Here is a 22,844-nt window from a genome sequence, read left to right as displayed (position 1 = left end):
TTAAAAAAAAAAAAAAAAAAAAAAAAAAAAAAAGGCGGGGGGGGGGGGGGATGGCATTTGGAATTGGACTGTAATACCAAACTTGTACAGAAGATGTCACTGTCTGCTTTGCTGTACCATGTAAATCATTTAATATGATTCATTCATAGAAAGCTTCAGGTTTTGTACAGTCTTTCTTTTTTTTCTTTCTTTTTTTTTGCTATTAATCATTTCTCTCTGTTTGAAATTCTAGGTTTTAAGTTAGTTGAATAAAAGGTGTCTATTAATTTCCTTGAAAAGTAATATGCTTGAATTTTTTCATATCAGAAGTCATACTTAGATCTTTTTAGTTTGCAACACTGAATAGTTTTGGCCCAGTTGTGTTTTTTTTAAAATGATGCTCCATATAAAATGGACATGTGTAAAGAAGCAAATGACGAAAATGGAAGTATATAAAGGTAAAAAGCCTTGTTATCCCCTTTCTCACTACTGAGACGTAACTGATGTTATAAACTTGTTTAAAATGCTGAACAAAAGTGGTTTCATAGGCAACACATTGCTCTACTACTTGGTGTTTTTAATTCCCATTGTTCATGTCAGCATGTATAGATTTTCAGATTCTTTTTAATAGTGGCACAGTATTACCTTTTGCAGATGAAATTAATTTAAATAGGTCCCTGTTAATAGACATGTTGGTTGTCTCCAGTTTTTCTTTTTTATAAATAGTTGATACAGTGAACCTCCTTTATATGTATCTTTGCATAGTTGTGTTTTTATAGCATCAGTAGGATTGCTGTGGCAAATGGCACACATGCTTACGATTTCATTTTATTTTATTTTTTATTTATTTTTAAGTTTTATTTATTGAGAGAGAGAGAGAGAGAGAGAGAGAGAAAGCGAGCAAGCAGGGGAGGGGCAGAGAGAGAGGGGGAGAGAGAGAATCCCAAGCAGGCTCTGTACTGTCAGCACAGAACCCGACTGGGGCTTGAACACACAAACTGTGGGATCATGATCTGAGCCGAAGTCAGACGCTTAACTAACTGAGCCACCCAGGTGCCCCACATGCTTACAATTTAATAGGTATTGCTATGTCATTTTGAAAAAGGCTTGTACCAGTTTATACTCTCACTGGGAGTGCTTGTTCCCCCTCACTTTTGTCAACATATATCATCAGGCTTAAATTTTGCCAGTGTGAATGGATGAATGGAGAATCACATTGTTTTAGTGTTTGTCTCTCAGCTCAATATCATTTTATATGTTATGGCCTTCTCTTTTGTGAATTGCCTATTTGTGTTTGTTCTTCATTTTCTATTGGATTCTTGTTCTTGGAATCCAGCATATAATGGGAATATTTGTTACAGATCTTTTCTTTCAGTTTGGGTTCATGTTATGCCTGGGTTTTTACCCTAAGAATGTAGAAATATTTCTTCTACGTTTTCTTCCGGTCTGCTTATAGTTTTATTTTTTACATTTAGATTTTAATTCAGCTGGAATTTATTTTTGGGTATGCTGTGAGGTAGGGATCATACTTTATTCCCCCCCCCCCCCAAATGGATAACTACTTCATTGAATAATTCATCTTTTCCTTACTGACTTAAAATACTGTCTTTATCATATACTAAATCCTCATATATTTCTGGGTGTGTTTCTGGGCTCTATTCTGTTCCGTGGGCTCTTCGTAACTGTGCTGGTACAGCGTTGTTTTAATTGCTGTAGGTTTGGTATGGTCTGTTCTCTGGTAGGGTAGCTCAGCTCTTTCGTTCACCTGCTCGTTGGCTCTAGCACAGCCAAATTATGATTATCACCACTAACTACAGTGGATAAGGAGGATTTCCCTTTGAACTCCTGTAAGGGTCTCTGCTGGATTCTGTGACAGAAGAAAACTGGGAGTGTAAGAAGTATGCCTTAAAGGACTACTAATCAGACCTGTTTCTCCAGACTGTGTTGAAGATGACCTGGATCTTGCCTAGATTGTTGAAGGCAGTATTTTGGGGGTTGAGTGTGATCTAGACCAGAATCTAGAGCTTGCTTGACTCATGGGAATGGTCCAGGGCCAGAACCAGACATCTGTCATGCTAATAACTTCCTTCATGGTTCAGAAATTACTGTGACTGAATATGGGTGGCTGCTGTAATACTGCCCACTTGACAATGTGTGTCTCCTATTTTTTAGGACTCTTAAAAGCATCAAATCAGTAATGGCCAATTAGAACTTTAAAATTCTTACTAATGTCTAGCTGAGAGTTACCTTGTTCATTTCTTGAAACATAATTCTTAATAATTTGTATCATTTAGAATATCATAATGCTATGACATTAGATAGCTAACTTCTTAAATCTTCTAGGTCCCATTTGATAATTTGAAATGTGTGTGTGTGTGTACGCAAAAGGATATACATATATGTATTTATATCTTTTTTTTTTTTTTTAACTAGAATGACCAGTCAACAGGGGACATAAAAGTAATTGGTGGAGATGATCTCTCAACTTTAACTGGAAAGGTATGTGTCTTGAAGGGGAAGAAAAGAGTTCTCTTGACTTCATGCCAAGAGTCAATTAGTAACACTGTGCTTTATCACTAAGAGGCAGTTTACATGGTTATTTATACACCTAAACAAGGGTTATTTAACTCTTAGAAGCAATCTAAGTTAGCTATCTTTCCCTAGGTCATATGCAAGAGAGGCAGAAGAGTCCAACATTAAAGTCCATGTTACAAAGTACTTTCTCTGTGGTGATCTAATTTGGAATTGTCCAAAAATATATTTTTGGGCATCTCCTGGGCGGCTCAGTCAGTTAAGCGTCCAACTCTGGATTTCGGCTCAGGTCATGATCTCATGGTTCGTGAGATCTAGCCTCATGCTGGACTTTGCATTGACAGCTCATCATGGAGCCTGCTTGGGATTCTCTCTCTCTCTGCCCCTCCCCTGCATGTACATTCTCTCTCTCAAAATAAATAAGCTTTATATATATATTGGGGGCGGGGGCGAGAAACAGTCTTCTTTTTAAAAACAGACTCACTCAAGGGCACCTGACTGGCTTAGTTGGTAGAATGGGTGACTGTTGGTCTCAAGGTCATGAGTTCAAGCCCCATGTTTGGTATAGAGATTACATAAATAAATAAATAAAGCCTTAAAAAAAGTAAAAAAAAAAAATAGATTCACACAGCAAAACATGTAGTAGTTGTGAAAGTGTGGGTTCTAGAGATGGACAGCTTTTTTTTGTTTGTTTTTAAATAAACTCTACACCCAACATGGGGCTCAAGATGAAGAATCCCATGCTCTACCATCTGAGCCAGGCCTAAGATGGGCAGCTTTGATCCAAAGCCTGGTTCGGTACTTCCTCTGTGTGACCCTCGGCAGATTATCTAATCCCTCTGTCCTCCCGTATGTAAGGTGGGGACAGTAATGGCAGGTACCTCATAGAATTAAGAGCATTAAGTGAAATAGTGCATTAGACCTCTTCCAACAGTTTCTGGTAGTTAGAATACTCAATAAATTCAAACATACTACTATTTTAAGAAATCTCAAAAAGAGTTCTTTAAAATGCATCAAGATATTTCCAGTGTAGACAGTTGGCCGAAATAATAGAGATATTAAGATATTTGAATATTATTCTTGTGATACATTGAAATGATTTTTGAGTAACCAGTGATAAATCATGGAATGTTACAGTTTTTTTCAGCTGCTGGTTATTTTTTTATTTGTAAACACTGCCAAATATAAAGGCATAATCTCATAAAAGTATCACAACCATCCCATGAGGTAAATACTGTTACCCCTATTTTACAGATCAGGAAACTAAGACTCAGCAAATTTGAAAGACTTGTCCAGAGTCACACTGCTGCTAAGTGGCAGAACTTGACTAAATGCAGGTCTGTCTGGCCCCACAGCTCTTTTCTTCCTCTGGCTTTTAGGTTTTAATGGTTACAGCTTACTTGACTATCTGTTAGGAAACTTTAGCATGCAATACTGGTGTCAAATCCCCTTGCCCCATGTCAGTGTCATGCCAAACTAATCTTGTCTTCCTCAGCATCTTTTGAAAACTTCAAAAGAGAAATTATAATCTGTTGACTTTTTCCCCTTCCTGCCCATCTTATATACCACTGCCAAACCTATTCTTCCCTTCTAGCGTGCTTTGCCCATATTTAGAAGTCATTTGAAGTCCTTACTCCTATAATCAGTTTTTAGTGCTGGAAGGGGCCTAGCCTTCAAAGCCTCCTGGGATTCCATTTGACCTTGTCTTTCCCGCCTAATGGCTCTATCCTATTATGTGGCTTTGTGATCTTTAAAGGTCTCTTTCTAAGATAAATTTCTTTTCACGATCATCACAGTAGAACACATTTATTGGGGGGAAAAAAAACAAGACACGTAAGTTGGGTGAAGCTATTTCATGGTGGTGAGATTGTTTAGACTTTCTATTTCAGTTCTTTTTGGGACACTGTGTGTGTGCAGATACATAGGTATATAAATATTTTTCCTCTTTTTTTCCAGTTAGTGCTTGAGAATATGGGCTTTGGACCCTGAAAACACTTCTTTAGATCTTTACCACTTCACTAGTTTTATGACTTTAGGCAAATTATTTGACCTCTGAGTCTCATTCTTTTCATTTATGAAGTAAGGATGTAGCTGTTTGGCATAAAATGAGCTCTCCATAATGGTAGAAATTCTCATTATTTTTAAATATTTTTAAAATTAAGTTTATTTATTTGTTTTGAGAGAGAGAGCGAGTGAGCTGGTGCACATGGAGGGGAGGGGCAGAGAAAGAGAGGATCCTAAGCAGGCTCCTTGCTATCCGTGCAGAGCCCGAGCCTGGCTCGAACTCAAACCGTGAGATCATGACCTGAGCTGAAACCGGGTCAGACGCTTAACCGACTGAGCCACCCAGGCGCCCCTCGTTGTTTATTTTTAAAACAGTATTGAGATCATACTCTAGATACTACGATTTTGTATCGGGTAAATATTTACTCGCTTTGGATTTTGATTGATTTGTACAAACTATATCATAATACCAGAAGTCAGTGGTTATGATTTAATCAAGATTGTGCAGCTAGAATTAGAGCCAAGACTAGAATACAGTTTGTGTCTCATGATTCAGTTCTGTTTTCAAACTATAACTCCATCCCGTGGTGTAAATTGCTGCAGCAGTGAGCCGCAGTTAGGATGGGAGCATGTTGTCCTTCACATGTGCCAGCACAGAACCACATGGTAGGTGGTGAAACAATGATGGGTCCAATAACCGCTTATATTCGGCTTTAGTGGTGATCGAGATTGCGGTATCTTTTGAAAAGAGACAAATTAGTTGTGATGTGAGGAAAGGGGTAAATGATATACAGACTGTGGTAACAGTGTTACGTATATTACAAAATACACACAAAATTACAGGTTAAACAGGGTAAGGTTAAAGAAAGTTCTAATATTTCTTTCTTGCAACCCTGTGGATCTCGTGTGCCCTACCTTGATAACCACTGACTTAGAAGAATATATAGAACATTAAAATTCCGATGCAATAGGTATGCAACCAAGAAATGAGATCTGCAAATACACAATATAGCATGAATCTTTCTTATGACAATGATTAAACCAGTATGTGAAATGCTGCCTCGTTCCCATAACTGACATAAGAATAGATAGAGCTCTTCTCTACCTTGGAGGTCATTGTTAGATGGTTTCTCCTGTAAGGGCTTTTCCAGTTATAAAATTCTGAGAGGTAGAAACTGGGCTGAGGGTTTATGGTGGAAGAAAGCATTGGTACCTTTCTTTAGTTGAGTCCAAGAATACGAACACATCCAGAAAATGCAGATCAGTTTCAGCCTAATGAGAAAATGGGTTTTGAGTTGGATTCCGTATGGTAAGTTAAATGCATGAGTTTGGAGTTACAGTAAAAATTACAGTTGTTGAATGTTAGAGTTGGAAGAGACATACTAGTTCAAGTCCCTTATTTTACACATGGTAAACTGAGGCCCAGAGAAATTTCACTCTCTGCCCAAGATTAGACATTTGTTTAAAATAATGAGAATTAAAAAAATGTTTCTTAATCTTTATTTATTCTTGAGAGAGAGAGAGACACAGTGAGAGTAGGGGAGGAACAGAGAGAGAGAGAGAGATGCAGAATCCGAAGCAGGCTCCAGGCTCTGAGCTGTCAGCACAGAGCCGGACGCGGGGCTTGAACCCACGATCCGTGAGATCATGACCTGAGCCGAAGTCGGGCGCTTAACCGACTGAGCCACCCACGTGCCCCTAAAATAATGAGGATTTTTTTAAAAAATGAACATATAGGTCAAATTTTATTTTTAAAAATTCCATTATAGTGAAAATTTCTAATTAAAGAGTTCCATATCCCAGCAGACGGCCCATTGTTTAAATCAGGGTTTGATATAGGAAGGTATCTTAAAATAGGAATTTGGATGATGACTTTGTTATGATGTGATTCGAGTTATAATTGGAAACACTGTCTGACTCATTGTACTGATTTTCATTTTTTTTTCTTCTAGAATGTCTTGATTGTTGAGGTAAGTTCCACCTTCTTTTAATATAGTTATTTATGACTTTTCTGACTTAGTTTGCATAGTCCTAAAGGTAATCCAGGGAAAGAAATTCCTCTTCATCAATTTTAATGGTGGGCTTGTGTTATGTAAAAGGGAGTAAGATTGTTTTTTTGTGAGAAATACTTAGTAATTTATTTTTATTGGATAATGGAAAAATGTTGGTATATTTCTTACCCTTCTCTTTTGGGCTTGAAATTTTTTTTCTTTCTTTTAAAGTTATATATATCATTCCCGTGTATGTTTTTTTATACTTCTATTGCATATGTGTATCCATATCCAAAACATATTTTGTGATTTAATGATCTCTGTAGTGCTGCGCTATACACATTCTCTCTCACCCCTTGTTATTTTCACTCAATACATTCTGAGATTGTTCGTGTTGGGACGTACGGTTCGTTGGCCTTAAAGTGCAACATCGCATTGCAGTGACAAATCCACCGGTTTGTTGCCCTTCCATTTTTCCTACAGGGCTGCCGAGAGCATCCTTTTGCGGCACCCTACATGCACGTGTGTGAGTTCCGTCTGTATACAGGCGCTCAGGCGTGCAGTGACCACACTAAGTACATTTTGTTTTACTGTTATTGCCAAATTACTCAACAGAGCGGTTGTAAGCTTTTTCACTCTCACCAGGAGAATGAGTTCTCATTCTTGTATGTAAAATGTTTAAGGCTTAAGAGCAACAGTATCCCCCAATTCATTTTCGTTGTTTTTAAGGTTTTTAGAAACTTTAGCTTGTGGATTAAAAACTAAACAGATAACACTTTTCCAAGGATGCAGGAATATCCCTGGGAACCGGTTGCTTGTTTGTAAATGTAGATTAATTCCACTTCAGATTGATTTTGTGTGGGGTAATGCCACCTAACAAATTACTGCAAATCCAGCTGAAAACCACACGTGTAGTCTCTCCGCTTGCATGGGGCAGGGGCCTGAGTACCAGTTAGCTGGGTCCTCCGCTCGGTCTCATCAGGCTGAATCAAGGCCGGGGCTCCTGTCTCACCCATGGCCCATGGTAATCTTCCAAGTTCATTTAGGTGGTTGGCAGAATTTAGTGCTTGTGGTTGCAGGGTCGAGGGCCCCGTTGTCTTCCTGGCTGCTGGCCTGGGGCGGCTCCCAGCTTCTAAAGGCCGACCTCGCGCCCTTGCACGGGGCCCTCTCACCTGGCAGCTGACTTCTTCGGAACCAGCAGGAGATCCTCTCTCCGGTGCGCTGCCTCATAGAGCTAATCACAAGAGTGACCGTCCCCCTCATTTTCACAGGCCTGCTCATGCTGGGGGTGGGGGTTATCCTGGGCGTGTCCACTGGGCAGTGGGAGTCTTGGGGGCCATCCGAACTCTAGCCACCGCGGCCCGGAAATCCGCCTCTTTCTCAGGTCTGTAGCCCTGACGTTGCTGATGACTCACAGGTACCACTTTGTGAAGCTTTACACCATCTGTGGAGGGTTTTCGTTGAAGAGCATTAGGGTTATGGTTTAAGAAGTTTTTTCTCAACTGGAGATGGGTTTCTTTTGGATAATGTCCTACTTTTTTTTAAATTAAGTAGGTTCCACACCCACCACAGGGCTTGAACTCACCACCCTGAAATCAGGAGTCACGTGCTGTGCCTATTGAGCCAGCCAGGCGCCCCGTTAATGTTGACTAAATAGCTAAGATTCACCTTCATGTAAAGTCATTTTATATAGTAAAACCTTATTTTTTTGGATACTTTCAAGATGGCATAAAGCAGTGTTTCTCAGAATGTGGTCTATTAACCACGTGCATCCGAGAGTTGGTTACACTAAAAAAAAAAAAAAAAAAAAAAAAGCATTATTCCATTTACACACAGCACTTTGGCACTTTGTATTTATATAATTTCTCAGTTTTATTAACTATATAAATGTCTTTTCTCTTTTTTTTTAAGGATATAATTGACACTGGCAAAACAATGCAAACCTTGCTCTCCATGGTCAAGCAGCATAATCCAAAGATGGTCAAGGTTGCAAGGTATGTATATAACATTATGACATGGGGCATTTTCTTCATTTGAAACAGGATTAAGTAATTGCTTCTTTGTAACGGTAAATGTGCTCGAGTCGTGTTGTCTTCAAAAAGTAATGTGATCTCAAATAAGACTCAGTAAATATCCTTTGTAAATAATTTTGTCATGTGTTAACAAAGCCCTTCATTGCAGTCATTTTTGCCTAATATCATTAACATTTGGTTTTTCAGCATGCTGATAATGGTATCAACTTGTCCCAGGTAGCATGGTAGATGGTTTGGGACTTTCTTGAAAAAATGAGACCAAGGATCCCAAATTGAGGTTCGGAGGTGGCAGGAGGGGGATGGGTTCCGAGGTCCAGGTAGTGGCGACACGTGGCAGCCTCACCTCCGGGCCCTGCCTGTGCTGTTTGGCTTTTGCTTTCTTAGTTTTACCTTTGTTTGCAGCTTAATTATAATTGTATTTCATTATAATTACAGTGTAATCCCTGACAACCGGGAGATAGCACTTTACTCCCACTTTGCAGATAAGGGTACCAAGGCGTAGGGAGCTGGCCGAAGGCACACAGCCTGGCTAGCACACTCTAGAGGTGAGATTTGAAGCCAGGCGAGCCGGCTCAGAGTTCGTGCTTTACCGCCTTAAGTTTTCGGTAGGGTAACATCCCAGATGGTTTTTTGGTTTTTGTTGTTTTGTTGTTTTATATATTTGCAGTTTCAGCGTTTATTTTGAAATCATTGACCATGCTATAATTTTTCTGTGACAAGAGTGTATAATGATGTACTCTTAGGGCACTAGTACCCTAGAAGCCAATCGGGGCTCTTGCTTATTTCTCTACGTGCTCTTTAGGATTGTAGATGTCAACCTACTGTGACCTAGGATGTCCTGTAGCTTCTGAATGTTCCTTTGTCCCTCTTTCCCGGAGTATGCTGTGGAATTGAGAATGCCTCATGAAAGAGGGATTTTGTGTCGCTGGAGGTATGACGTGCTCAAAGAATAAATACTTAGGTCATTTCTTACTGATGCATTTGGCCTAAGTCAGTGTTTCTTAACCTTTTCTTCTTAGTCTCTCCCTCACCGGTGAATTTTAATATCTCAAATACGTTGTTTACAGTATGTGTGTATCTGTGCTTTATACATAAGAAGAGTAAGCATGAGAGCTTATTTTTGTTATTCAGTGCAGCTTTAAGAATGACTAGATAACCATTTTAACTTAAAAGTTTAATTCAAAATGTAAGCACTATTGGGGCGCCTGGGTGGTGCAGTCGGTTGAGCATCTGACCCTTGATTTTGGCTCAGGTCCCGCATCCAGGCGCTGATCATGGAGCCTGCTTGAGATTGTCTCTCTCTCTCCCCCACCCTGCCCCTCTCCCCTGCTCATGCCCTCTCTCTCAAAAAATAAAAAATAAAACACTTAAAAACTATGAACCGATAGGAATGTCAAACGGAATGGCTGCTTTGGCAAATAGTCTGGCAGTTTCGTGAGAAACGAAACACGTAGCTGTCATAGGACTCCAGCATCTGCGTTTATCCCAGAGAAATGAGGATTCACGTTCTCACAAAAATTTGTGTATGAAAGTTCATAGCGGCTTCATCTGTAATAGCCCCAAACCGGAAACAACCAAAATGTCCCTCAGTGGGTGAATGGCTAAGCAGACCGCCGTGCACCTTCTGTGGAGCCCCGCTCAGCGGGACAGAGGAGCGCGCCATTGAGCCACGCGGCCGCTTGGCTGAGCCTCGGGGGGGTTGTGCTGATAAGAGCCCATCCTGAAAGCTCACCTCCTGTGTGAGTCCATTTACGCAACCCCCTTAAAGTGACAAAATGATAGAAACGGACAACGAATTAGTGCTTGCCGGGGTGAGGGGGGTAATGGGTGGGTGTGACTGGAAATAAAGAGGTGGACAGAGAGAGCCTCGTGTGATGGAAAGTTCTGTATCTTCAGTGTGGTGGTGGTTACATGGATCCACGCGTGTGATGAAATTGCCAAGAGGTATACGCACGCGCACACACACAAATATACGTGTGAGTGACTGGTGGAATCTGGAGAAGGTCGGTTCCCCAGAGTCTGTGTGGGAACTGGTGGTGGCAAGCTCCTAGCGACGAGGAACCTGGGGAGAGGGCACGTAGGACCTCCCGTGCACTTTTGTGGCTTCCTGGGGATCCATAATTATTTCAAAATGAAAACTTTGAAAAAGCTGTTAACGTTGGACTCTCTAGCTGCTTAGTAGCTTTTAATACAGGTGTAGCTCACTCTTTTGTGCTGTGCCTCATCGCACTTTGCAGGTGCTGTGTTTTACAGACTGAAGGCCTGTGGCAGCCCTGCATCGGGCAAGTCGGTACGCAGGCGCCGTTCCTTTTTCCAATAGTATTTGCTCATGTCGTCTGTGTCACATTTGGATGATTCTTGGAATGTTGCAGAGTTTTTCATTATTATTGTATACTTGCCGTGGGGATCTGCGATCGGTGATTATGACTTCTGAAAGCTCAGATGATGGTTTTAGCATGTTTTAACAATACACTGTTTTTAAATTAAGGTATGAACACTTTTTAGACATAATGCTGTTGCACACCTAATAGACTACAGCGCAGTGTAAACATAACTTTGTGCACTGGGAGACCCAAAAATTCATTTGACTCGCTCTTTTGTGATATTTGCTTTGTTGTGGTGCTCTGAAACCAAACCTGCAAGATCTCTGAGCTATGTCTATATAATTTACCCACTTCTACAGACTGTAAAAATTAAAACAAAACAAAAAGAAACCTATGTCGGTGTCCCATCCGTAGCAGTTCTGATGTATGGGTCAGGGGTGTGGTGTGGGTATCTTGAGTGTTGTTCTGTTAAAGTTCCCAGGTCATTCTGATGTGCAGCTAAAGTTGAGAATCGCTTCCTGTCCTTCCCAGCTTTTTAAATATATTTATCTAGGAAGGTATAAAATCATAAGTTGTATCGGGACTGCCCTTAACATGCGTAAAGGCTGTCGAAACACCGTCTACAACTTTTCTTAATGGCTGAAGATTTTCAGCAGGTAGTAGGCACTTGAGTTACAAGATTGGCTTATGTTGGAGGTGGCTTATCCCACCTGTGATTTTTGCTCTCAGAAGTAAATACTAGCTCCTCCAGCATGCTAGTTATATTTCAGCCTAAAGATCTTTGTAAGCCACGAATTAAAGGTCTCAAAAGGTGATGCTCACATCTCCTACCCGTTTGCAGCGTTAGGATTGGATTTCCAGGGATTCTGAACCACTCGTTGGCACTCCCCATCCATTCATCCTTCTGATTAGCCGCCCTTCGATGGGTGCACGGGCGCTCGGGGTGCAGCTCTCAGGACAGTCGATCGTGTTCCAGGTGGGGCTCAGTCAAGGGCCTCATCTGTGGTGTGAACTCACTGCTGCTCCTGCCCAGCGATCCCTGTGACCCAGCTCGCCGTTTCACAGTGTGCCTTGGGGTGTGTTGAAACCGAACGTAGTATATTCTACATGCAGGTGAAAGCAGGTTTCAGAGCACTAATGTTCTCTTGTGTGGTGCCCTGTCATGTCTCCGTATGTCACATGTTACATTTTGTCACTAACAGCTTGCTGGTGAAGAGGACCCCTCGAAGCGTTGGCTATAAACCAGACTGTAAGTGAATTACTTTTTGTCAATCATTGAACCATCTTTAACCCAAACGAGTTTTGTAGGAAATGGTGTAGAGTTACTTTAGAGAATATTTGCGGAGAAGGCACATTTGTAAGCATTGGATCGGAAAGTGATGTGCTGTATCTAAGTGATGAACTGTGATTCTTTGTAGTTGTCGGATTTGAAATCCCAGACAAGTTTGTCGTAGGATATGCCCTTGACTACAATGAATACTTCAGGGACTTGAATGTAAGTAATGCTTCTTTTCCTCGCTCTCATTTTTCAGAACCCGTATACAAATTTACGAAAGAGAAGAATTGTTTTCTCTTTCCAGCACCTCATCATTGGAACAGACTGATGGTTCCCATTAGTCACATAAAGCTGTAGTCGAGTGCAGACGTCCTGAGAGCTGGAACGTGGCCAGGCTAGCGCGACACTTCTTGCTGGCTGCAACAGTTGAGCAGCTTTAGTACACAGTCACTGTCCCATTATGATTGCGGATGATAGATGTGGTCATAAGTACGAAATAAACGAACTGGTTCAAGTCTTTGCACTCACTCTCCTTCAGATCCCCACCTCTGCTCCGTAGGCGGGAGGCCCGAGAGCGCGTTGGTGCACACGGGCGGGGGAGATTAGCCAGGCCGCGCGAACATCTGTCTGTCCAGTGAACAGCCCCGCAGCACGGTGCAGAACGCGCTTCTTGCCTTGTGTGCAGAATACGCTTTTCTGATGTGGATTTCTGACTTTCTGTTTTACAGCACGTTTGTGTCATTAGTGAAACTGGAAAAGCAAAATACAAAGCATAAGATGAGATTTCAAGTTGAGTTTGGAAGCGCCTGGAGTCCCCTTGGAATCACCAGTCCCGTGTTCTAGTTCTGTGGCCAGCTGCCTAGTAGAGCTTTCTGCATGTATCTCCTAAGAATTTTATCTGTTTTGTATTTTAGAAATGTCAGTTCTTTATTTGCACTATAAGCATATAGACTATCAGTTCCCTTTGGGTGGATTGGTGTTTGACTTGTGAATGAAAAATCTCTTAAACCACACCACTATTGAATGAAAATAATGAAATTGTATCTGTAAGAAACATTTAAAGAGAAGATATATTAGTTTTTTAATTGGTATTTTAATTTTTATATATTCAGGAAAGAACAGAAGTGATTGAATATTGGTAATTATACTACTGTGTATTTAGAAGAGGAAGAAACAGTTTTCCTATCAGTGACAGCATCTAAGGTATTGTTGTGTTGGATAAGCCATACGTCCTGGAATTATTTTACTGTTTCAGTAGTATCGACTGTATTTTCTCACTTGTTCAGATGATTTCCGGTAACTCTTTGTCAACAGTTCCTTTTAAATACAAATCTGCAAATTCCAGAAAACTTGACCACGTTTTGAATTCTTCAGTGTAAAAATCCTTACAATAAAGGCTGTCTCTTTAAAAGAAACTATGCATACCTATCATTTCTCTACAAATTAACCTAGTGTAGTTTTTGTGTCGGTTACCTTTTCCTTGTCTGTTAAGTTTTAGCAGCTATTTTAGTTGTAATCTTTACCAAGCATAGCAAATACTGATTACCTGGTAGAGTGGGTTGGCAGAGCTGGTGAAATCCTTACCAACCCGGGGGACGTTAAATTTCTGACACACGGTGTACTTTCTCACACCTCACTGTGTTAACGCGACACGGCTTTGTCTCGGAGTTGTGTTAGATGGCTCACATCGCAGTCTCGCATGCGGCTCAGCAGTCTGCCTGCAGACACGTGATGCTCCCTTCCTCATGTAGACAATACCTTACTGATTAAAGACCAGCAGCAGCAAAACCTCTTGTTTTCTGGGAGCAGGAAGAAAAGTTTGAAACCCAAACTCTCAGTGGCTTCTCTGCCCCAGGTAGGGTATGAACCGGCAACCCCGTGAGCCATCTAGCCGTATCGATGCCTTAAAAAGTTGCTGTAATTCCCGGGAGCGAAGTAGGGAAGAACTTTAAGTAATACCAAGTAACCATTTGTCGCAGTCCTAGAACTCGCAGAAAACCTTTTCACTTCCGTTCTCTCCTTTGATCCTCATAACCCTGTGACGTCGAGGTTGGCGTTGGTGCACGCAAGTGGAGTACCCGCCGTGAGTCCCGATTCCTCTCCTCCCGTCAACACGTCACCTCCCGGTGGGCAACCCCATGGGCTGCGTCCCGCTGCTTCTCCCCCGCCACCTTTTCGGGTGCACTTCCCACCTCCGGTCAGGTTGAACCGTGTGAAATGACCGTTCTTGCAGGTAAAAAATTATTGGCTGTTGGCAGTTTCAAGTGGTATAAAGTAAAAACGTGCTGTGTTATCTACATTTGTATGTATTGCTTACTCTTTGTGTCCCCCATCCAAGTCTTCTAGAACTTGAGCCCCGTTAGGGAGGCAAGAATTTTTATCTGTCTCGTGCACTGATGTAGACTCAGTGTCTCAAAGTTACCGGGAACTCAGGTGATGTTGAATGGATGAATGGCTAAGAGCCCTGGGTTAGACCACCCTGACCTTTGCTTATTAGCTGTATGACATTGAGTGACTGAACCTTGGAACCCGTTTCCAGCTCATGAACGGGGGGAATGCTGGCTCTCCACAGGCATGCCGTGAGGCTAGTTAGATGCGGTAGTGCAGGTGACACAGGACGGTGTGGCCTGGGACCTAGCAAGGGCTCCGTGAACATTAGTTGATGCTGAAAGAAATGAATGTTTTGAGAACTTAGGTGCATGGCTGGTAAGTGGCAGAGAATTAAAATAAGGTCTGATTCTTGCTACAGTGTCATGAAGAAGCTCAGCTGTTTTCTTCTGATTCACCGGAACTCCTTGGTTTCTGGTTGGGCGATGTTTGAGCTGCTTGGTAAACCCATCAGGAAGCCCAGCTGGCAGCCAGGAAGGAAGGCCCCGGGAGCTCACACACTTTTCTTTTTTCTTTCTTTTTTTTTTTAATGCTTTTTTAAAAAGTTCATCTATTTTTAGAGAGAGAGGGAGTGCAGGAGGGGCAGAGAGAGATGGAATCCCAAGCAGGCTCCGCACTGTCAGCGCAGAGCCCAGCGCGGGGCTTGAACTCCCGAGCTGTGACATCATGACCTGAGCCGAAACCAAGAGTCAGACGCTCCACCCACCGAGCCACCCAGGCGCCCCTCATGCACTTTTCTCATAAGAGTTCTCAGCGCTTACTTTACCCGCTTTTCGGGCATACGCTTCTAATCATTTTATTTCTTTAACCAATTTAGAACAGGTTACGTGTAGTCCGTTCATAAGATGACAGAAGGGACACACCATGGGAGCATCAGTAATTTCTGGAATAACGGTCTGTCAAGGTAGAGGAAGAGCACCAACGGCAAAAAAGCCAAAGCCTTCTGGGGTCGCTTAGTCATTTAGAGGAGCAGATGGGCATACAGGGCACACGTCAGTAGTCCTCGGCTGCACTTTCATTACAGCCTTGTATAATAAGGGAGGTGCATGAGGAGAGGAAAGTGAAATGCCATTTGCTTGATTTTAGGAGATACGGGAACATGGAGTCTGTTTTAGGAATATTCCCACGGGGCGCCTGGGCGGCTCAGTCGGATGAGCGTCCGACTCTTGGTTTCAGCTCAGGTCACGCTCCTGCCGTTCGTGAGTTCGTGCTGTGCTGACAGCACAGAGCCTGCTTGGGATTCTCTCTCTCTCTCTCTCTCTCTCTCTCTCTCTCTGTCTCTCAAAAGAAAGAAACTTAAAACCAAACAGACAAAAGGAACATTCCCATCCAAGGCAATGTTGGTGCTTAAGGAAGGGGTAAGCATCTCTCTTCCTTGGAAAATTCACGTGCACCTTGTTCCCTTCACTGCAGCCTCGCTGCTTTTCTCTCAGTTCCTCAGACCTGCCAGTCCCCCCACCTTGCCTCAGGGCCTCCGTTACTGCTGTTCCTTCTGCCTGCCACTCCGTTCCCCCAGATCAGCCGGGCTGGCTCACGTACCACCCCAGTGGACCCTTCCCCGGTCTCCCCTAACAGCCTCAAAGTCGCCCTCTGCCACATTCCGTTTCACTTTCCTCGTGGCCCTTTGCACTGTCGGGCTGGGGAGGAAACAGCCCAGGCGGATGCGGTCTCGGCGAAAGTGAGACCGGCGCCACGCAGCTGCCCGCATCCCCAGTCCCACAGGATGACACCAAACCAGAGAGGGCGGATGACACAAGGGCTAGTTGCCCTGTCATGGAGGAGCCGCCTCTACGCTCCACTAAATGCTTTTCTAGCCGGCAGCTCTGTCCCCACTCGGGAGGCAAGGTGGCAAGTCCCATGGCTTAGCCCGAAGCCGGGGGGCGGGGGAGGGATGAGAAACTGCCGCACGGCACAACCCCACAACGCGAGGTGGGTGACAGCCTGGGCACGGCTCCTCGCAAGGCAGCGCGCCTTACCTCCTTCCTGGGAGGGTCACTGGGGTCGGATAGCGCTTGACTTTACGTGGCCTACGTGGTGACGTCTGTGGCAGAGGGGTTCCCTTAGAAGCACCTGCCGATCGATCTTTCTCTGCTTCCTGCCTGGCTTCCCTAATAGACCCTTGGGCCTGTCAGGGCAGGACCTCGCCGGTCTTTTCCCCGCCGTATTTCCAACACCTGCAGCCGTGCCTGGCTGCTACAGTGCTAAGTATTTGTTGGATAAGTGATAGGAGCTCAAAAAGCAAATAAACTATTGAAAAATGATATGTGAATCACCTAGAATTAGAAGCAAAATGCTCAACATTTCAGGGTGAGCAAAAAAACCCAAGAAACAGAAAATTCTGTTTCTTGTTAATACCAGCTAATACTGAATGATTACCATACGGAATGGAGTCATACTAAGTAAGCACTGTTGAATCTCTATGATACCCCTATGAGGCAGATTGTTTTTGTGTTTTTAAAAGATGTTTATTTATTTTGAGACAGAGAGAGACTGTGCGCGTGCATGCACGCAAGCAGGGGAGGGGTGGAGAGAGAATCCCAAGCACGCTTGTGCTGTCAGCACAGAACCAGACTGAGTCCCCATCGCACAAACCTGGAGATCACGACCTGATCCCTTATCAGGTCAGATGCTTAAGCGACAGCGATCCAGGCGCCCCGAGGCAGATGTTTTCTGATCATCCCGATTTTGCAGATGAAGAAATGCAGGCCCAGAGAGGTTGCGTAATTTGCCCAGGATCACACAGCTAGAGGGGGCAGAAAAAGAATTTGAACCCAGGCAGTCTTATTCCAGAACCTGCCCTCTTAGTTCATTGCCACTTAAACGTTAATGCCCAGCTTTTATGTGCAAACGAATACACTGACAGCATAGAGAAAAATATTAAGCTCATTGAAGGTAATAACTCCAAATGACTTGAACATTAAGCAGCTTTTTGAGGTTATAGCCGATCACTAGGAATGTAAACTGACTTCCTCCAGCGCTAGGAACCCTTTTCAAAGACAGTTACGGAGTTCTTCCAACGTGATCTTCAAGTTGTTCTGCTCCTTTTACGATCCCATGGGCAGCTTCAGACAAAATAACTTCCTGGCATGAAGGATTGTGTGTGTGCTCTTTGCCATTTTTAAATGTGAATTTTATAGATACTTCAAACCACTTGAAAGAGTAATGATTTTTTTTTTAATGGTTTTTCATTGTTATTTGTAACTTCAAGCATTACTGGTAAAAACTGCCAGATTCTTTCAAGTTTTCTCTTTACACGATCTGGGTGCACTTCACAGCGAGCCTCGTCCTTGTGACTCATGACCGAAGTGACTTTCAAACTTGGTGGCTTTACAGCGAAGCTCCCTTTCCCAACATTTTTTTCTCTTTCATTCATTACGACGACCTTTGCGAGCTATGGTTCAGTTATATTGCCCACGGCTTCCCCTGGAGCCCCGGGCCAGAATCAGCCGTCACCTCAAGGAGCCCCGGCTGGTGTTGAAGAACGGCGTTAGACACCAGGATGTGGCAGTTAGGTGTCCTCAGTACCGCTGGGGTGTCCCTGCCTCCGGGTCCTCCTAGTGGGCAGAGCTAGAAGACGAAGCATGCACACTCACACACGTGTCTATGTTTGTATCCATCTACGTGTGAAAATGAGGAGTTCCCACTGGTGTCTGCTCTAATCCACACGGCAGGATTCATTCTAGCCCTCTCCTTCCCTTCCTTGTGAACCCTTTTGCTTTGGGAGACTCTGGCTCAATTCACTACCCTGTCCAACCCCAGGATCGTAAAAGTGGTTACAGGTGCCCGTAACAGATTTACCTAACAAGAGCCCAGTGTCTGGGCGCAGATCGCTTTGTCGCAAGCCTTACAGCATCCGGTTGAAATACTGTTGCCCGGAGTTATTTTCTTCTGCCTCCCTTTCGGCGTGGCTGTGTTATTCACCTGTGAGGCAGTTTGATTTGTTAGTGTCTTTTGTTTAGGCCCCCGTGTCCTAGTTGCAGTTCGTTCCGAGGGTGGAACGTAATAAGAGAGCAGTCCAGAAAGGTCTGCTCGGAGATACTTTGTTCCCTCCCCACCCCCACCGTCCCGTTCCCGTTCCCCCTGCTTTTCACTCCCTTCTCCCGCCCGCTCTGTGAGCACCGTCTTCCTTGCTTTGAGGGGCGGTTGCGATCGTACCGAACACATACTACGGGTATAGGCACGTCGACCACGTTGCTTCGTTCCTGTTCGCGGCAGACCCTCGAGGTAGGCACTCTCGTTCCCGCCATTTTCTTAGATGAGGGGGTTGAGCCCCACAGATGTGAGGAAGGTGTCCAAGGTGACGTCTTGGAACATAACCAGTCCTCCCAAACTGGGATCGGACCCCAGGACCGACGTTTGTGCCACACCTCTTCCTTAAAATTGTCCGGTCCCTCCTCAGACTGGGTCTCCCTGAAGCTCGGCGTGTCTGAAGTCACCTTTCTGTTAACTGTTGGAACCCTCTCTCGAGTTACTCAGGTGTGGTCAGACAAAGTCCCCAAGGGGCCACCCGGCCTTTGGTTGGAACCTGGGGGAAGATGTTGCCTTTCAGTTGATCCCACCCTCCCCATTTTCAAACTGTGTTTGCGTGTGTTACGGGCAAATTTGGAAATCTACCAATTTCTTTCAAAGGCCACTGAGCCCTCCTAGAAAACAGTTGTGTCTCAGGCTCTGTGCTGGGCATTTCGGGGATAGAGCGGAATGCAGCCAGTCCCTGCCCTTGAGGGGCTTAAGGTCTAGGAGGGGAGAGGGGTCAAGTATACGGGTGTTGTCCTGCAAGGCAAGGCTCCATTGTGCTGGAAGGAGAGAGCGCACATAATGTAACCCGGGTTCAAAGAAAACCCAGAAAGAGGAGGGGACGGCAGGCGGCATTCTGAAAGAAGCTTCAGGGACAAGCAACATTTCACATGCAACGTGGGAGGAAGGGAAAGGTTTGGATAGGTACATAGAGAGGAAGGGAAACTGGGAAACAGTTTGCAGCCACAGGGTCTCTGAGCAGAGGCACGGGTTAAAAAAAAAAAAAATCACAGGGCAGCGTGAGAAATGGCGAGAAGACTATTTTGGCCGTGGCAGAAAGGATGTAGAAGGGAGCGATAGGAGACACAGCCAGAGAGGTGGATTGGGGTCCTCTTAAGGGCTGTGAGTCTGTTAGGATGTTCTAGACTTCCAGTCAGATGGCCCAGCTCAAACTGGCTTAGACAATAAGGAGGCGTCTTGGCCATGGGACTGGGAAGCCCAGGGGTAGCTCAAGCCTGATCAGTTTGATCCACTGCTCCGTTCTGATGCCAACCCACGTGGTCTCCATCCCATACTCCGCTGTCTGTCCTGCCAGCTTCATCCTCGGCCCTCCCGCCATCAGATGACATCAGCTGAGTGCGAGCTTCGTGGAGAATGGCTCTCTGGGTCAACTTTCTGTTAGAAGTGGTGACAAATCCCTCCTTGGGTCTCACTAGACAGAATGGGCTCAAATGTCCACTTCTTAACCAGTCACTGGCGGTTGGGGGTGGGATCACCCTTTGCCCCGGCAGACCCACTTCCGGAGCTAAGATTATAGAGTGCATTTCCCTCGGGACCCATAGGACAAAATCAGAACTTGGTAAAGAGGAAGTGAAGTAACGGGGAATTGGTGCTGGGGAGGCAACCAACAACCTCTGTGGCCTCAAGTGCCAAGAAAGGAGTCTTGTGCTCGTTAAGTGAAAACTGGGGAATGTGGAAAGTTTTTAAGTTTGATAAAGTAAAAATATTCCTGTTTTTCAGGGCATCTAAGATACTATCCATTGTTTGTCTAGCGGGACAAACAACTTGGTTTCTTCAACAAATAAATTGCAAAGAAGAACACGAAAGGGGAAACCTATAAAGAGAGACTTAAAGAAATATCAACCAGTAGCAACATATGGACCTCATTTATATCCCGATTCGAGTAAACGTTAAAATACACATCTCTGGGGCGCCTGGGTGGCTCAGTCGGTTATGTGTCCGACTTCGGCTCAGGTCGTGATCTCACAGTTCGTGGGTTCGAGCCCCATGTCCGGCTCTGTGCTGACAGCTTGGAGCCTGGAGCCTGCTTCCGATTCTGTGTCTCCTTCTCTCTCTGCCCCTCCCCTGCTCGCACTCTGTCTCGCTCTCTGTCTCTCAAAAATAAATAAACATTAAAAAAAATTTAAAATACACATCTCTGACATGAGACGATTGGAAATGTGAACACTGACTTGAACATACGTTGATACCAAGGAATTATTGTGGTTTTTAAAATGTGGAATAATATGTTGTGGTTATGGCAAAAAAAAAAAAAAAAAGAGTCCTATCTTTTAGAAATACATGCTGAATCATTTACAGATGAAAATGGTTTGATGTCTGGGATTTATCTCAAAATAATACAGGAGTCAGGAGAAATAGGTAGGGTCATGACTACGAGATTGGTTATGAGCTGATAATCGCTGAAGCTGGGTGATGGGTATATGCGGAGTTCATGATGCCATTCTACCTTTTTCTGTGTTCAAAATTTTTCATCATAAGTTGTTTTTAAGAAAGGAAGAAAAGGGGGTACCTGGCTGGCGCAGTCAGTGGACCATGCGACTCTTGATCTCGGGGTTGTGAGTTCAAGCCCCACGTTGGGTGAAGAGATTACTTAAAAATAAAATCTTTTAAAAAAGGAAGAAAAACAACTTATCAGGATAAACCTAAGTGAGAAGGCGGACAGGGCCCTTGCCACCATCTGGCATTAAGAATACTAAAAAACATATTATCCAGGGACTGTGACAGATTAAAGATGGCTAAAAATTCTTTCTAACCTTGCTCTTAAGAGGTGGAGCAAACTCCCCTCTCCTGGAATCCAGGCTGGCCTTAGAGAGTTGCTCGACAATTGGCGGCAGAAGTGATATTCAAGGACTATGGAGGCTAAGTCATAAGGAGCCTTGTAAGCCTTATTTGGCTCTCTTAGAACACTCTGGAAGACTTGAGCTACCATATGAGAAATTTGACCACCCAGAGTCGGTCATTTGGGAAGCTTCCAATAAAGAGTCCCAGCTGTACTCAATCTTTTACCCAGCCCCACCAAGTCTCCAGACTTGAGTGGAGCCCACACGGACCTTCCAGACCAGCCCGTCTGCTATGTGAAATAAAAGAATCACCCGCTGAACCCTGCCTGAATTCCTGACCCATAAAATCATGAGATATAATTAAATGGTTGATCCTTTAAGTCACTATGTTTTGAGGAAGTTTTTGAGGCAGCAAAAGGTGGCCAGAACAGAGCCATCTATCTAAGTGACAGGTTGTCACTTAGGGGTAATGTCATGAAGGGATAATAAACATGGAAGTCAGGATAGTGTTTCCTGGGGGAGGGAGATGTAGGTAGGAAGAGGTGGGATGACACGGGGAAGAACACAGGGCCTCATGCTGAGGTTGGGTGATGTGGGTTCTCAACTGTGCATTTTTATTTTGCCTGCACTTTACAATACTGTCGGTACTAAATATCACATGAGAAAAAAGACTTTTTTAAAAGATCTCAAGCAAGCACGGGGAAATGTTAAAATTTGTTAAAGCTGAGTGGTGGGTACACAGCCATCTGCATTCTGATTCTCTGTGCTTTATATTTGAAGGGATTCTCTAGACATCTGAGATATAATTAGACTATTGTAAGATTGATTAATGGGGCTTCTCCAAGGACGAAAAAGAAAGAACAACATGTGACATGTGTATATGTGAGTGTAGAAAAAGAGGCCGAAGTTCAGTTCCCAAAATTGTAATGATTATTATCTCAGGGAGGTTCTCGTGTGTCTATTGTGGTAACATACATGGACCGTAAAATTGACCATTTCAACATGTTTAAGTGTACAATTCAGTGGCTTTAAGTACATCTGCCTTGTGAGGCAACTATCACTACTATCTATCCCTAGAACCTTTTCATCTTCCGAAATCGACACTCCATGCTACTACACAATAATCCCCCAACCCCGCCCTCTCCACCCCCCCACCCCCCCACCCCCCCCACCCCGCCTCTGGAAGCCATCGTTCTACCTTCTGCCCTGTGAATGTGACTTCTCTACGTGGTTGAATGTAAGTGGAATCGTACAACATCTGCCCCTTTGGAACTGGCCTTTCACTTCGCGTGATGTCTGCAAGATTCAGCCATGTTGTAGCAGGTGCCAGAATCTATCCGTTTGTCCATCGATGAAGCCCAGAACCCCCAATGTGACTGTACTGAGATAGGACTTTGAAGAGGTAACTAAGACTTAATGATGTCAGAGGATGGGGCCCTAGTCTGATAGGACTGGTGTCCTTGCAAGAAAAGGAAGACACACCAAGGATGTGTGAAAAGGCC

The 22,844-nt window shown here is 43.9% G+C and overlaps 1 protein-coding gene across 4 annotated transcripts in view; it reads left to right on the top strand.

Moving 5' to 3' along the window:
- The window catches only part of HPRT1 (hypoxanthine phosphoribosyltransferase 1), a 51,470-nt gene extending 37,916 nt beyond the window's left edge, over positions 1-13,554 (top strand). For 3 of the 4 annotated variants that reach the window (XM_081793108.1, XM_081793105.1, XM_081793106.1), the window contains exons 4-9: positions 2,413-2,478; positions 6,468-6,485; positions 8,418-8,500; positions 12,066-12,112; positions 12,282-12,358; positions 12,868-13,554. In XM_081793108.1, coding sequence (XP_081649234.1) covers positions 2,413-2,478; positions 6,468-6,485; positions 8,418-8,500; positions 12,066-12,112; positions 12,282-12,358; positions 12,868-12,915 — 339 coding nt within the window. In that variant the 3' untranslated portion in view covers positions 12,916-13,554. The other variant, XM_081793107.1, reaches the window with a different exon arrangement.
- Positions 13,555-22,844: the final 9,290 nt, after the last annotated feature.

Source organism: Panthera onca, chromosome X (assembly GCF_046562875.1).
Source record: "Panthera onca isolate mPanOnc1 chromosome X, mPanOnc1 haplotype 2, whole genome shotgun sequence".
Lineage (NCBI taxonomy): Eukaryota > Metazoa > Chordata > Mammalia > Carnivora > Felidae > Panthera > Panthera onca.
The sequence above is the reverse complement of the archived record's forward strand: the minus strand, read 5'-3'. Positions and strand labels throughout refer to the sequence as shown.